We start from the raw sequence: 13,042 nt of genomic DNA, 5'->3' as shown, positions 1-13,042 counted from the left end.
TGTCTCAGGACATAATTACCAGCAGTGTCCCATCAGGGCGGACTGAATTTGGCAAAAGGGCCTTCTCTTACTATGTTCCTTACAAAAAGATCTGAAGCTCTCGACTTTGACCTCTCTAAGGGATTCTAAAGTACCATTAAGTTCAATTCAAAAATCAATGCAGACATGTTCCTGTTTTTAGTATCTTACACCATTTTATAATGTAGAATAATTAAATTTTTTTGTTTTATATCACTTCTTTTATATCCTTTTCATTTTATATGCTTTCATATGAATGTTTATTCTTGTGTACCTCGTTTATGGTTTTTGTTTAAATCAGGTCTCTCTTGTGAACGAGTCCTCGTGACTCAATGAGACTAACTTGTATAAATAAAGGTTGAATGGAAAAAAGATGCTGACGTGGGAGAAATGATCTTGTAAAGAAGATTTTAATCTCAATATAATTGTCAGTTTTATTCAACGCAGAATAAGTTCCTTAAAACAGCAGCTTCTGCTAATCGGCTGACCTCCAGAGAGAAACACAAACACGTTGAGCTAAAAATAAAAGAGGTTCCTGAGGCTTCGAGGGCCCCGGATCTCTTCTGGTCACCTTTGTCTCCCATTTCCCTTCTCTGTGAGTCCAGCAGCTCTGCAGCTCAGAGGGGCCGCTCGGCCATAATGCATCCGTGATCACAGTAATTTCTCTGGAAATCATCTTCTGCCACAAAAGACAAGAAAAGTTCAGGTGCATACGGATTGGAAAGTTGCAGTCTTAAAATGTTGCGCTCTGAAATTACGCTGGATCGAAAAGTTAAAAGCTTTTGTTAAATGCCAAACACAACTGTCTAAGATGAAGAGATGGGGGGAAATGGTAAAACAGTGGATTTCTATTTGCTCCCCAAGCTTTGAATAACCTTTTCTAAGTGCCTTGTTTTTATATAGGAGCTTTAGCAAGCTGCTGAATTTATCTATACTCTGCATCCAGATGTCCTTTAATGCAAATGCTCTTTTAAATAAATCCTGGGAGTTATAATAATGATAATAATGGCAGCTGCAGACGCTTCTCTGCGATCCACGCTGTTATTTACTGTTCCAAACATAAGGCCTTCCCTGCATTTCTTGACGAGCGTTCTCTCTTCTGACTTTTGCAAGGGAACAATTTAAAAGTTTTCCAGCATCTCCATTTTGGTGGCAGGGCTGAGAGCGTGCAGTCAAGAGCGAAATGTTTTTCACCTGCAGAAGAGATGTGAACAGGGCAGGAAGAATGGGCTGCGTTGCATTTCGGGGGCTTTAAAAAGCTCTGGAGGATGGAAAAAAATCATCTCAGATAAGGACTGTGTCTCCTGGAAGAAAGACTAAAAATTGTGTAAAACACTCACATGTAACTCTTCTCTACTTCATGGGCTGATGCTAAAAGCTGAGGCGAGCGTCCAGTGTGCCGAGCGCTTTATTAGAGGGAAAATAACAGAAGAACAACCTGACGATGGTGCATAGTTTTTACTCTGAATTACTCCTGTGTGGGTTATGGTTGCAGCACACAAACACTTGAACACGTGCACACATGTGCAATTTGTGGGCTCGGGGCTGAATGCATGAACACCACCGAGCACACGCGTTGCATAAAGACACACGTCCAATTCTCAAAGGTTTAATCAGCCGGAGCTGAAAAGGAAAATGCCATTAGATTTTAAAGTGGATAATTTCACATTCTTCTCTCTATTCATTTCTTCATTTTTCTTTTCAAGCTACCCTTTTATGCCCGATACATGTGCTTTTATGGAAAATTACGACATTTAATCGAGAGTCTTTGGTCAGAGATAATTGCACAAAGAACCATTAGCAGTCTTCCATGACCAACGTGCACGGAGAATTGTTTCCCTTTTTCTTTTTTCCAGCGTTGTGAGAACATGCTTCGTGGAAGGAGGATAATCATAATTTAATTATCTGTCATTATGGGGAGCAAAACGCAGGTCAACCTGGGTTCACATATGCTGCACGCTGCCATAAACAAATCAATTAAATAAATTACGCTAAACAAACAAGACTGTTACACACACTGTACGTACAGTAGCCAAAGATCTGCGGTTGTTGTTCTTTCCTTCTCCTGAATCTCCTCAAAGCACTTGGGCTCCTCACCTGTGAATCCACCTACTGATCAATAAATCGGCGCCTCGGTGAGATCAGCAGGTGGACGTTTGCCCCACATTTCAGACAATAAGGCTTTATTTTACTCCAAATCAGTACTGATATTATCCACTTGCACACAGTAAACTGGTGGGATCCCTGGATATTCAGAGGGATTATATTTTATTGTCATTGTTTATTTTAAGCATATAAATAAGCAATTATGTCCCTAAATTAATTCAGGTTATTGGTTTCACAGGAGGAAGCTGTGTTAAAGTTACAAACTATGAATCAAACATAAAACATGTTTTCATGAGCTTTATCAGATGATGCCATTTGAATTTATTCCTGTAGATTTATAAATATAATATTGTGAAAGTTTGAGTTGTGGGTCTACACTCAGTGTAAGCAATGCACTTTCATCACCATCCTGGAACACCTTGCAACAGAATCTGAAGCTGCCCACTTTAATTTCTTTAGGGGATTTTAAATATTTGATAAGGTCAATAGAAGCATCAAAGCAAATATGCTCTTTTTAGTATTTTACCTGATTTTATGGCGCCTTGATTTATCATTTTATAACACTACTTTTATTTTAATTGCATTTATTACTGTAGTTTATTGTTATTTGTACTTTATTTGTTGTCTGTCTAAAACAGGTCTCTCTGATAAATGAGTCCTTGTGACTCAATGAGACTAACCTTTTTAAATAAAGGTTGAATGAAAAAAAATCTACATTTACTCATCAAATATAAGCGCAAGAACAAATGTGTCAAAATTATGGACTTCTTCAACCCAACTGGCTCTTCCGTGAACAGGGGTGCCACCAAGGAGGGGCCAGGGGGGTGATGGCCACCCCAAAAACATGTGTGTGAAGTGGCCTCGGGTGCAGATGCTCTTCATCCAGCTGCTTCACACTCAGCTGCAAACTGCTCCAGTGAGAGCCAGAAATCAGAATCTTGGATTGTAAATGTTTTCATTTGTTTAAACGAATATACATAATCTTGAACTTGTTTTCAAGCAACTTCAAATTAAATTATTTGTTTTAGAATAGATTTTTGGAAATAATACCGCAACAGTTTTTGCTGCTGGTGTTTTGCTGTTCAGTAGCTGAATAGTTTTGGAACGATCATTGAAGAAAGCATGTTGCAGTTTCTGTTTATTTTACAAGCTTTCAGTCAGGGCCACCTGTAAAGTCATTTTTAGCTACACACCTGATTTTGATTAGATTTTTCATTTTGGAGTCCTGCAGCTTCCTGAGAGGCCAGAGGCTGCAGTTCCGTTTATGACCAGAGGAGGAGGTGGCGCTGTTTGAAAATAAGGTGCCTCTTTTCTCCGCTCTTCCGCTTTTTCCTACCCGCTTCCTTAACAACAAACACAGCTGCAAGATCCAAAGTGATAATCTAACACAATACAGTCACCTTTTCGGTTCTTTTTGGAGTGTACAAACTAAAAGAAGACGAATGTTTAGGTTTAGTAATCGGACCCACGATCTGAGGACGGAAGTGCAGTTTTAAACAGGTCTGTTTGTTACTGAAGAAGCGACAAATTACTTCAGATAAAATCCAGCAGCAGGTAAGTGTTTATTATCCTAATCATTTGTCTAATGTGTCAGATATCAACCTAAATAATTATGATAAAGGTGGTTTAATGATTTGTTAGCAAGTCGTCTGTGTTTAGACCAAAACGAGCTCTGATTGGACCTCAGCAAATTTAAAAAAGGTTCAAAAGTGTTCGTGTGTTAGCATAACATTTTTACATAACATAGCCATACAACCAAACAGTTTAGCTCGAAATTAATTAATAAACAACATGATGTTAAAGTTGGGTGTTGTGTAAAATGTAAAACAAACAAACAACAACAACAAAAAAACTGAATGAAATGATATGAAGATCCCATAAAACTTATTTTCTTCTCAAGGGAACACAGTAAACAGATCAAAGGTTTAAAATAACAAATTGTACAATTTTCTGGGTGGGAAATGGATAGTTTTGAATTTTGTGGCAGCAGCATTTTTATTTAAAATTGTTTTTCTCTCTGTGAAGCATCCCATCTTTTAACAGCAGTCTGTAAAAGTTCTGAACTTGAGGAGACCAGTTGTTGGAGGTTTTGGAGGGAATCTTGTCTCATTCTGATCTCATGATGGACTCAGCTATTCAACAGTCCTGCCTCTTCTTTACTAGGTTGAAGCAGATGTTGTTCTTAAACTTGTAAATACTTTTTTTGCGTTGTTTGTGCCTTTCAAGATCTGTAAACTGTCCGTGCCAGAGACACTAATGCACCCCCATACCATCAGAGAGGCATACTTTTGAACTGTGAGCTAACAGGCTGGATGGTCCCTCTCCTCTTTAGGATGAACGAGGTGGTGTTTGTGGTTTCTAAATTATTTGCCTGATAGAGCTTTAAGCAGCATTTGTGGATGAGCTGTGTTTACAAACTATGATCTGTGGAAGTGTTCCTGAGCCCATAATGGAACCAGACCTGGTTTTAATGCAGTGGCCCCTGAGGGCCCAAAGATCACGACCATCTAATATTAACTTTCAGCCTCGTCCTTTGAGCGCAGAGATGTCTACACATTCTTCTAATCTGTTGATGAGATTATGAACTGGAGATGAAAGTCTTTCATTCAGGAACTTAATTCTGAAATCGTTCCACTAGTTTTAGACACAGTTTATTTACAGCGTGGTGAACCTCTGCCCATCTTTACTTCGGATGCTCTTTTTATACGCTGCGTTCTTACTGAACAATGAATCTAATTAGTTACAAAATGCTCCTCATGCTGTTTGATTTGTACAACTTATTTTTAAAGCCTTTGTTGTCCCTTTCACAACAATTCTGTTTCTGGTATAAAATCCAAAATTATATTTTTTATGGTACAATTTCTTCGTTTCAACATTTGAAATGTTTACAGTGTTCCATTGTGAATAAAATAAGGGTTTATGAAAATTTCAGATAAATGCCGTCTGTTTTTATTTACATTTATAGAAAGTCATAACTTTGGACTGAACGGGGTTGTGTACAGTCTGTACTGCGTGACAAGAACAGGTTTGTAAGTCAGAAGTTGTGCTGACAGACAGGAACTGGGAATGGATAATAAAAATAAAACATGACTCTAAATGTATTTGTTACAGTCTGATTATCTGTCACTCAGGTTTAATAGTTTAAAGCATACTAACGATGTTGTTGTTGTTGTTGTTGTTGTTGTTGTTGTTGTTGTTGTTGTTGTTGTTGTTGTTGTTGTCTAGAAAATATATTTTTTTCTTTGTGTGTTTGCAGATGAAGTGGTTTTGATAGGTAGTGTACTGCATTTATGTTTTAGGTTCGTGTGTAGCCCTTTAATCTGATTTTAGGTGAAACTTGAGTTTTTGTTTGCTCTATTTTACCAGAACACGTAGAAACATTTTACTTCATCGAGGCAGTCGGTGTCATCCGTCATCTTTCAGGAAGCAGAACCGTGATGAGTCATTTGTTTTTCCTGGCCGCCCTCCTGTCTTCACCGCTGAAGAGCGTTTGAAACGATCCTCGAATCGCTGCGATGGACGAGGACTCCCCGACCTTAAAGCCCAGGCGCATCCAGAATCAGAACGTGGCCCATCGTCTCGAGAGGCGAAGGATCTGCTCTGGTCGGCCTGGAGCTCACTGGTACCGAGTTCGCTGCTTCCACCAGAACTTGTTCCCTAACTTCACTGTGGTCAATGTGGAGAAGCCGCCTTGCTTTCTCAGGAAGTTCTCACCAGACGGACGTTACTTCATCGCCTTCTCCTCTGACCAGACGTCTCTCGAGGTGAGAAGTTTGTTCCCTGCACACCATCTTGAAACACAAACTATTGTCTGATTTTTAAAACACATTCAGGTAGTTTTATCTACAAGTTTACCCGAGACCAAACCAGAATGACACGCTCGCATCATGTCAAAATCCTTCTCCAGATCTATGAGTACCAGGGGTGTCAGGCGGCTCAGGACCTGCTGAGGGGCCAGGAAGGAGAGACTCTTTCCACCGCCAACGACCAGCGCTGCCTCAACATCCGAGGCAGCCTGTTTGAGCGTTTCTTCTCTCTGCTCAGCGTTACTAACGTGGCCTCAAACGGAGAACACCTGAACCGGGAGTGCAGCCTTTTCACAGACGACTGCCGCTACGTCATCGTCGGGTCGGCCGTTTATGTCCCCGAGGAGCCGCCGCCATATTTCTTTGAGGTAACAACTCTGACTCCAACGAGCGGACTGAGTCCGTTTTCTCTCTGCTCATCTTTAATCTCTCGCCAGGTGTATCGCAACAACGAATCAGTGACTCCGAACCCTCGCTCTCCTCTAGAGGACTACTCTCTGCACATCATCGACCTCTTCACTGGCAGACTGGTCGACACCAGGTCCTTTAAGTGTGACAAGATCATTCTGTCACACAACCAAGGTCTCTACCTCTACAGGAACATCCTGGCTGTGCTGTCGGTGCAGCAGCAGACCATCCACGTGTTCCAGGTGAGCAGATTTAGTGTTCCGGTGCAGAGACACCCAGCACATGTAAATAATTAGTACTGTCCAAAAGACTTTGTCTGCTTTGTGGGAATTCGTCTTTCTTTGTTTGAATGTCCACAATCCTTCAGTCTGTGTGGCGTTCAACTCATGCAGATGGATTCCTAAACATTCCACACCAGTACTAAAAAGTCTGATTTTATTTCTTTAACAACACAGAGTTTGAAAATTAATCGTTTTTCGTTCTAACCTGCTACCTTTCCAAGGAAACAAAAGGTCAATTTTTAGGCTTCGTCTGTTTTTGATTCTTTGTCTGTCCCAGGTGACTCCGGACGGGATGTTTCTGGACGTGAGGACAATCGGTCGCTTCTGTTACGAGGACGACCTCCTGACTCTCTCAGCTGTTTACACTGAGACGCAGGCAGAGAGCCAACCCGGCTTCCCTCGCCTGTACACCGACAAAATTATCAACTCACTGAAGCACAGGCTGCTGGTCTACCTGTGGAGGAGGGTGGAGCAGGACGGCAGCGCCACGGCCAAGAGGAGGTAAGTTCACCCTGAGCGACTGTTTCTGTGTCTGGTTTATAAAAGGTTTAAGAAAAGCAACAACAATTACTGTATTTTACGGCCTATAAGTCGCACCTTTGGCCTAATTTGCATACCCTGCGACTTATACGTATACATCGAAGCAACTTGTTTTTTTTTCTTCCATATTTATAAATCAATTTTTGATTGAGATATGACCATTTTCATTCATTCTGACATGGAAAATATTGAACGCTACCACTTTCAGCTACTAGATGATACTCGAGTTATATGACATGCCGTTGTGTCATGTAATAGGTAAAAGTGGCTATTAATGACACAATCGGCTTGCCATAGCCTGCCACTTTCATCCAGCTCTGGCATCATACCTGGAGCAACCGTCACATCAATTTCATTTCACTGCGCCGCCCTGGTGAAATGCAGCTAATTTGACAGTTGAAGTGCATTTATTAAGTAAAAGTTCAACTGAGACACGCTTTTGTTATAATTTCGAGCAAACAAATAATTGTTTTTAGGTGGTTAACTTGTTAAATTTCGAAGAAATGCACAGCGAGTCCTCCCTCTGCGCACTCCTGCTTTCACATATCAGCTTTTGAAAATGCAGCTGATTTGACTGCCAAAGTGCATTTATTAAGGAAAAGTTCAACTGAGACACACCTTTTACTATAATTTTGACCAAACAAACAATTGTTTTTAAGTGTTAATCTTGTTAAAGTCTTCCCGTGCACACTCCCGCCATTTGGCAACTAATCAATTTTTGGCACAACACCGGCCCACATTTCCGTGTTGTCAGCGGTGATGCATAATAGATGCGACTTATACGGTAAAAGTTTTGACACTTCTGTTTGGAAATGTACTGAAAACAAATGAGAGACACAGAGATGGAACCAAAGAGCTGCTGATGATGAGAAATATTTCTGTTTTCTGACACAAGTACAGAAGGTATAACTAATATTAAAGTGTATAACACCACCCAAAAATGTTTTGTCCCCCTCATGCTGCAAAACCAGCTCCGTGATAACAGGACACTAGAAATAGAAATAATTGTCTGTGCACATAATATATACATTATTTCTTTTATCATATTTTTATCTATGATGTAATTATTGTGAAGCACTTTGGTTAGCTGTGGTTGTTGTAAATGTGCTATATAAATAAACTTTGACTTGACTGACTGTTGATGAGTACACACACCCAGACTCTTCTGTTTGTGTCTGATTCACTGACGGAGCAACACTGAGCTCAAATTAAAGTTGTTCAAACTTTGGTGCAAGGCGGAGGAAAGCTGTGTTCAAGGCACACCACTTCCTGTGTGAAGGGGCCTTCACGTGCAGTGGGAAACAAGAGCACTCCTTGTTTATTTGAAGTTGGAAGCCGTGCTGTATTTATTTTGTACCATGTACATGTGCTGCATTCTGTGGCAGCTGGAGGATCATAATTCCATACACCTTTACCTGCTTCTCCTTTCCGGGTCACTGGGTTTGCTGCTGCCCATGTCCAGCGGTCACTGTGGGACACCTGGACAGGTCTCCAGTCCATCACAGGGACACCTGGACAGGTCTCCAGTCCATCACAGGGACACCTGGACAGGTCTCCAGTCCATCACAGGGACACCTGGACAGGTCTCCAGTCCATCACAGGGACACACAGAGACGAAGAAGACAAACGAGTATTCACTCCTAGGGACATTTAAGAGTTTCTAGTCGATCTGACATGCACGTTTTGGTCTGGGAGGAACTCACACATGCACGGGGAGAACACGTAAACTCCACCCAGAAAGGTCACAAGGCGAACCTGCGACCTTCTTGAGAGGCAACAGCTCCAAGAACTGCGCCACCGTGTCCGTCTCAGAATTCAAAGCCTCCAATTTAAAATTATTTTAGTCAATTTCACAATTTTCTTGTCCTTTAAAAATGCATCAGAAACACAAAAACATTTCTTCGGTCATTTAATCCAGTAAAAGTTTAGTTGGTGTGATCCTTTAGTCATGTGAAGTCAATTATTGTTTGTATTGAAGGAAGCCATGTTGTTTTCCCTCTTCATGTAAAATGACTTCTGCTTCTGAGGTCCATGACAGTTTGGACTTTAAATATTTCAAGCAAGAATTAAAGGTCGGGGAAAAGAAGAATTGTTGATTTCTGCTGAATCAATTTTATTGTCATCGCTTGTTCTTTAAATAAAGTTTATTAAACTGTAACTTCCTCTGTCACGTTGTTGGTCATGTCGGTTATTTTGTCTCAGCTTCATCGTACCTGCGGTGGAGCTGCGTGAGCGACTAAACTCTTCATTTGCGGCGTTTAGTTTTGATGATGCGTTTTTTTTTTTTTTCCTGTTCGTCAGGTTTTTCCAGTTTTTTGATCAGCTCAGAAGGTTGAGGATGTGGAAGATGCAGCTGCTGGACGAGCATCACCTCTTTATTAAATACACCAGTGAAGACGTGGTCACGCTCCGAGTCACAGACCCGTCGCAGGTAGACCACACACACACACACACACACACAGATCTGTCAATGTGAATTCCTCCCTCTGTGCTCTTTTGTTCGGCTCCCCCGGTTTCCTCCATCTGTCTTTTGTCGTTTTGGCCGTTCAACATGAATTCCTCCTTCAGGTCTCCGAGGACACTTTTGTCCCCTGGATTCTGCTCAGTCCTGGATTTATTTATGACAAAAGACGGCTCTAATTAATGCTCAGGGTTTTCAGAGGATATGTGACGTCCTTACATTTTACCAACAGAGCAATGTAAATATGAAACTCACAGAAAGCTCCAGAAAGATTTGTTCTTCCTGAACTTTATTACTAAAATTAAAAAAACAAAACAAGGTGATTTGTCTTTTGTTGTCCTCTCTGAACTCTTCGACCTCTTGGCTTCTCTCAGCCGTCGTTCTTCGTCGTGTACAACATGGTGTCCACTGAGGTGCTGGCCGTCTTCGAGAACACCTCGGATCAGCTGCTGGAGCTCTTCGAGAACTTCTGCGACCTGTTCAGAAACGCCACCCTGCACAGCCAGGCGGTCCAGTTCCCCTGCTCCGCCTCGTCAAACAACTACGCTCGGCAGGTCCAAAGAAGGTACCCCGTTCACCTTCACACTACCAAAAGCGCTACTTCTGACAAACCGGTAGAAGTTTTGTTTTCAGAATAAATAAGTCCTGATGAGGAGCAGCCAGATGTTAGAGGTTCACATGTGCTGGGACCACCTGCAGGAGGAAGACGAGGAGTTCTGGGTCGTAATGCGGACGTTGAAGAGATATTAGGGCGGTCAGCGCAGCTAAAGTTGCTCTGATTGAATTTGGCGGTTCTCACCAGAGTAGATGACAAAAACCTGCGAGGACGACGAGGCAGAGCGAGGAGAAAAGAGAGTTGGAGCCGGGAAGAGAGCATCGATTTGGATTTTAGAGCAAACTGATGCCGAGGCGAGGCTGAAAGCTGAAGAAAGCGTTCTGTAAGTCCAGTCTGCAGCAGCGGTTCAGACGGGGGAAGGACGACAGGAAGGACAGCAAGACCAGAGACGTGAAGACACATGAGAGGACATTTAAAATAATGGAGATTTAAATAGCAAAAGAAGACTGGAGGAGAGGAAGCATGAAATGAAACTGATCCTGGACCAGGACGGTTTACCATCCCTGCGGCAGATGATTTAAAGAATACTTTCAAAATGAATGAGGAGTACACAAAATAAAATAAAAAAAAGACATATTATAAATTATATGGAATATTTACATACAAGAAGCTTTCAGACTTACGAGGTTGTTTCACAAATAATGTGCAGCTTTTTGCACATTTCCACCTCGTTATAAATTAGACTGATTTGATGCTTAATGAACATAAAAATATAAAGAAAAATAAAAGTACATTTTAACCTAAAATTATGACTATAGGAAGAAAAATGATATTTACAGAAAAAGTAAAATATTGAATTTTATCTTTCGTTTGTCCATATTATGTTTTTATGTAGTTATGTTTAAAAAATAGTTTTTATGTTATGCAGCATTTTGCTGCATTTCAGATTTTCAAGGAACGTTTTATTTTTATAAACCTTTATTACAATCAATACAGCAAGATTTTTAAAGAAACTGAGTGCCAATAATTACATGGTTCTTTATGATTATGATTAATAATTTTTTTTAAATAAACATTAGAGCAAACATTGTTTAATACATTGCAAAATACTCGGGTGTCACATATGCAAATTAAATTAATTTAATCAACTTTAATATCAAAGATCCTTTATGCTCTTAGAATTTTTTTTTTTTCAGGTCTGAAAAAAAAAAAAATATATAGATATATATAGTAGTTTCATATTTTAGTTTTTCTTTTCTGGAATATAAATTTTAAATTAAAAAAATTAAGAGTAATATGATATAAAGTCATATTCTCTTGTACAGCCGCAGTGCAAACATGAAACATAAACCTTGTCAGATTTATGTAACTGTTAAAGTTCAGAACATGTATTAATTAATGTATAGGTTTAGTCTAGCCATAAAGCACTCGTGGATTTTTATTTTGCTCGTTTATTTTGTAAAAACTTTTTTTAATTTATTGAAGATGACTTGATAGTTGTGGTTTAAAATGAACCTAACAGAGAAGGAATCAGACAAAAAAGAAGTTGGTTTTCCTGATGCATCGCTCTGCTGTACAGCTTTGGATGACTTCTGTTGTTTTGAATTGTTTTTTGGACACATAATAAAAACCGGACCACAGCCAAAACAATAATTGTAATTTTACTCTAAACGTTTGTGTCCAGGTGTAAAAAAATTCAACAGAAAATTTTTGACTTTTATCTCCTGAAAAGTTTGAAACTTTGAAGTCAGATTGTGTTGGAAATGGAACTTCATCATAACTGCAGACGAAGTCTCGTCAGATCAGGACGCCTGCAGTTGTGAGAGTGTTGCTCCGATCTGTTCATGTGAAGAAGGAGCTAAGATGAAAAGTGAAGAATATATCAATATGCAACTCTGAAATGAGGATGCACATTTGAAGCACTCTGCGGAGTCACGTGGTTGGCACCATCGGTGTTCCACCCTTCACCTTTGGTCATGAGGTTTGGAACGTGCAGCTGAAATGAGCTTCCCTTGTAGGTCAGCCCAGTTCAGTCTTGGAGATAGGATAAGGAGCTCTGCCTTTAGGGAGGAGCTCGGTGTAGAACTGCTGCTCCTCCTCAAAACAAGTCTGCTAAGGTGGACACCTCCATGGGTGTAGACCCCAGGGCAGACTCAGAACTCTCTGGAGGGATTATTTATCTTCTCAGGTCTGGAAACACACGAGGATCTCCCAGGAGGAGCTGGAGATGGTTTCTGAGGAGAAGGAGTTCTGGGTTTCTCTCCTGGACCTGCTGCCTCCACGACCGACCCCCAAATAAGAACACATTACGTTTGAACCGTATTTTAGATTTTACACAAACCCTAAGTTGAGAACACGTTTCAGGGTCCTGTTAGACGTTTTTACGAGGGTGCTGCTGAGTGAAGGTTTCTGCTGATCCCCGTCTGTGTCTTCAGGTTTAAAGACACCATAGTGAACGCCAAATATGGCGGCCACACAGAAGCGGTGCGTCGCCTGCTGGGGCAGCTGCCCATCAGCGCCCAGTCGTACAGCAGCAGCCCCTACCTGGACCTGTCGCTCTTCAGCTACGATGACAAGTGGGTGTCTGTGATGGAGAGGCCCAAGACCTGCGGAGACCACCCCATCAGGTACTCACTCTACTGGACCAGCTCAGCCTCTTTAAACCATCCGTCACATGATCGTGACGTTTGTTTGGGTTCATGGTGCTGCACAGAGACGCTTTGACATCAAAAACTGAGTGAAATGTCTAAAAGTCTGATTCTGGAGAATATGTAGGAACCCAACATACATCTGACAGACTCTTGTGACTTAAAGTTACTTTTGGCTGTTTCTGTAGGCAAACAAACACACTTTGGCTGTTTCTGTA

General features: G+C 40.9%; 1 protein-coding gene across 1 annotated transcript in view; it reads left to right on the top strand.

Moving 5' to 3' along the window:
• The first annotated feature begins 3,454 nt into the window (after positions 1 to 3,454).
• Positions 3,455 to 13,042, top strand: part of det1 (DET1 partner of COP1 E3 ubiquitin ligase) — a 10,415-nt gene continuing 827 nt past the window's right edge. The window contains exons 1-8 of the mRNA XM_037683345.1: positions 3,455 to 3,678; positions 5,491 to 5,888; positions 6,032 to 6,298; positions 6,368 to 6,580; positions 6,897 to 7,120; positions 9,461 to 9,590; positions 9,995 to 10,185; positions 12,612 to 12,803. Coding sequence (XP_037539273.1) covers positions 5,640 to 5,888; positions 6,032 to 6,298; positions 6,368 to 6,580; positions 6,897 to 7,120; positions 9,461 to 9,590; positions 9,995 to 10,185; positions 12,612 to 12,803 — 1,466 coding nt within the window. The 5' untranslated portion in view covers positions 3,455 to 3,678; positions 5,491 to 5,639. The remainder of the gene's footprint in view (positions 3,679 to 5,490; positions 5,889 to 6,031; positions 6,299 to 6,367; positions 6,581 to 6,896; positions 7,121 to 9,460; positions 9,591 to 9,994; positions 10,186 to 12,611; positions 12,804 to 13,042) is intronic.

This window comes from Nematolebias whitei, chromosome 10 (genome assembly GCF_014905685.2).
Source record: "Nematolebias whitei isolate Nwh7 chromosome 10, NemWhi1, whole genome shotgun sequence".
Classification (NCBI taxonomy): Eukaryota; Metazoa; Chordata; class Actinopteri; order Cyprinodontiformes; family Rivulidae; genus Nematolebias; species Nematolebias whitei.
The sequence above is the reverse complement of the archived record's forward strand: the minus strand, read 5'-3'. Positions and strand labels throughout refer to the sequence as shown.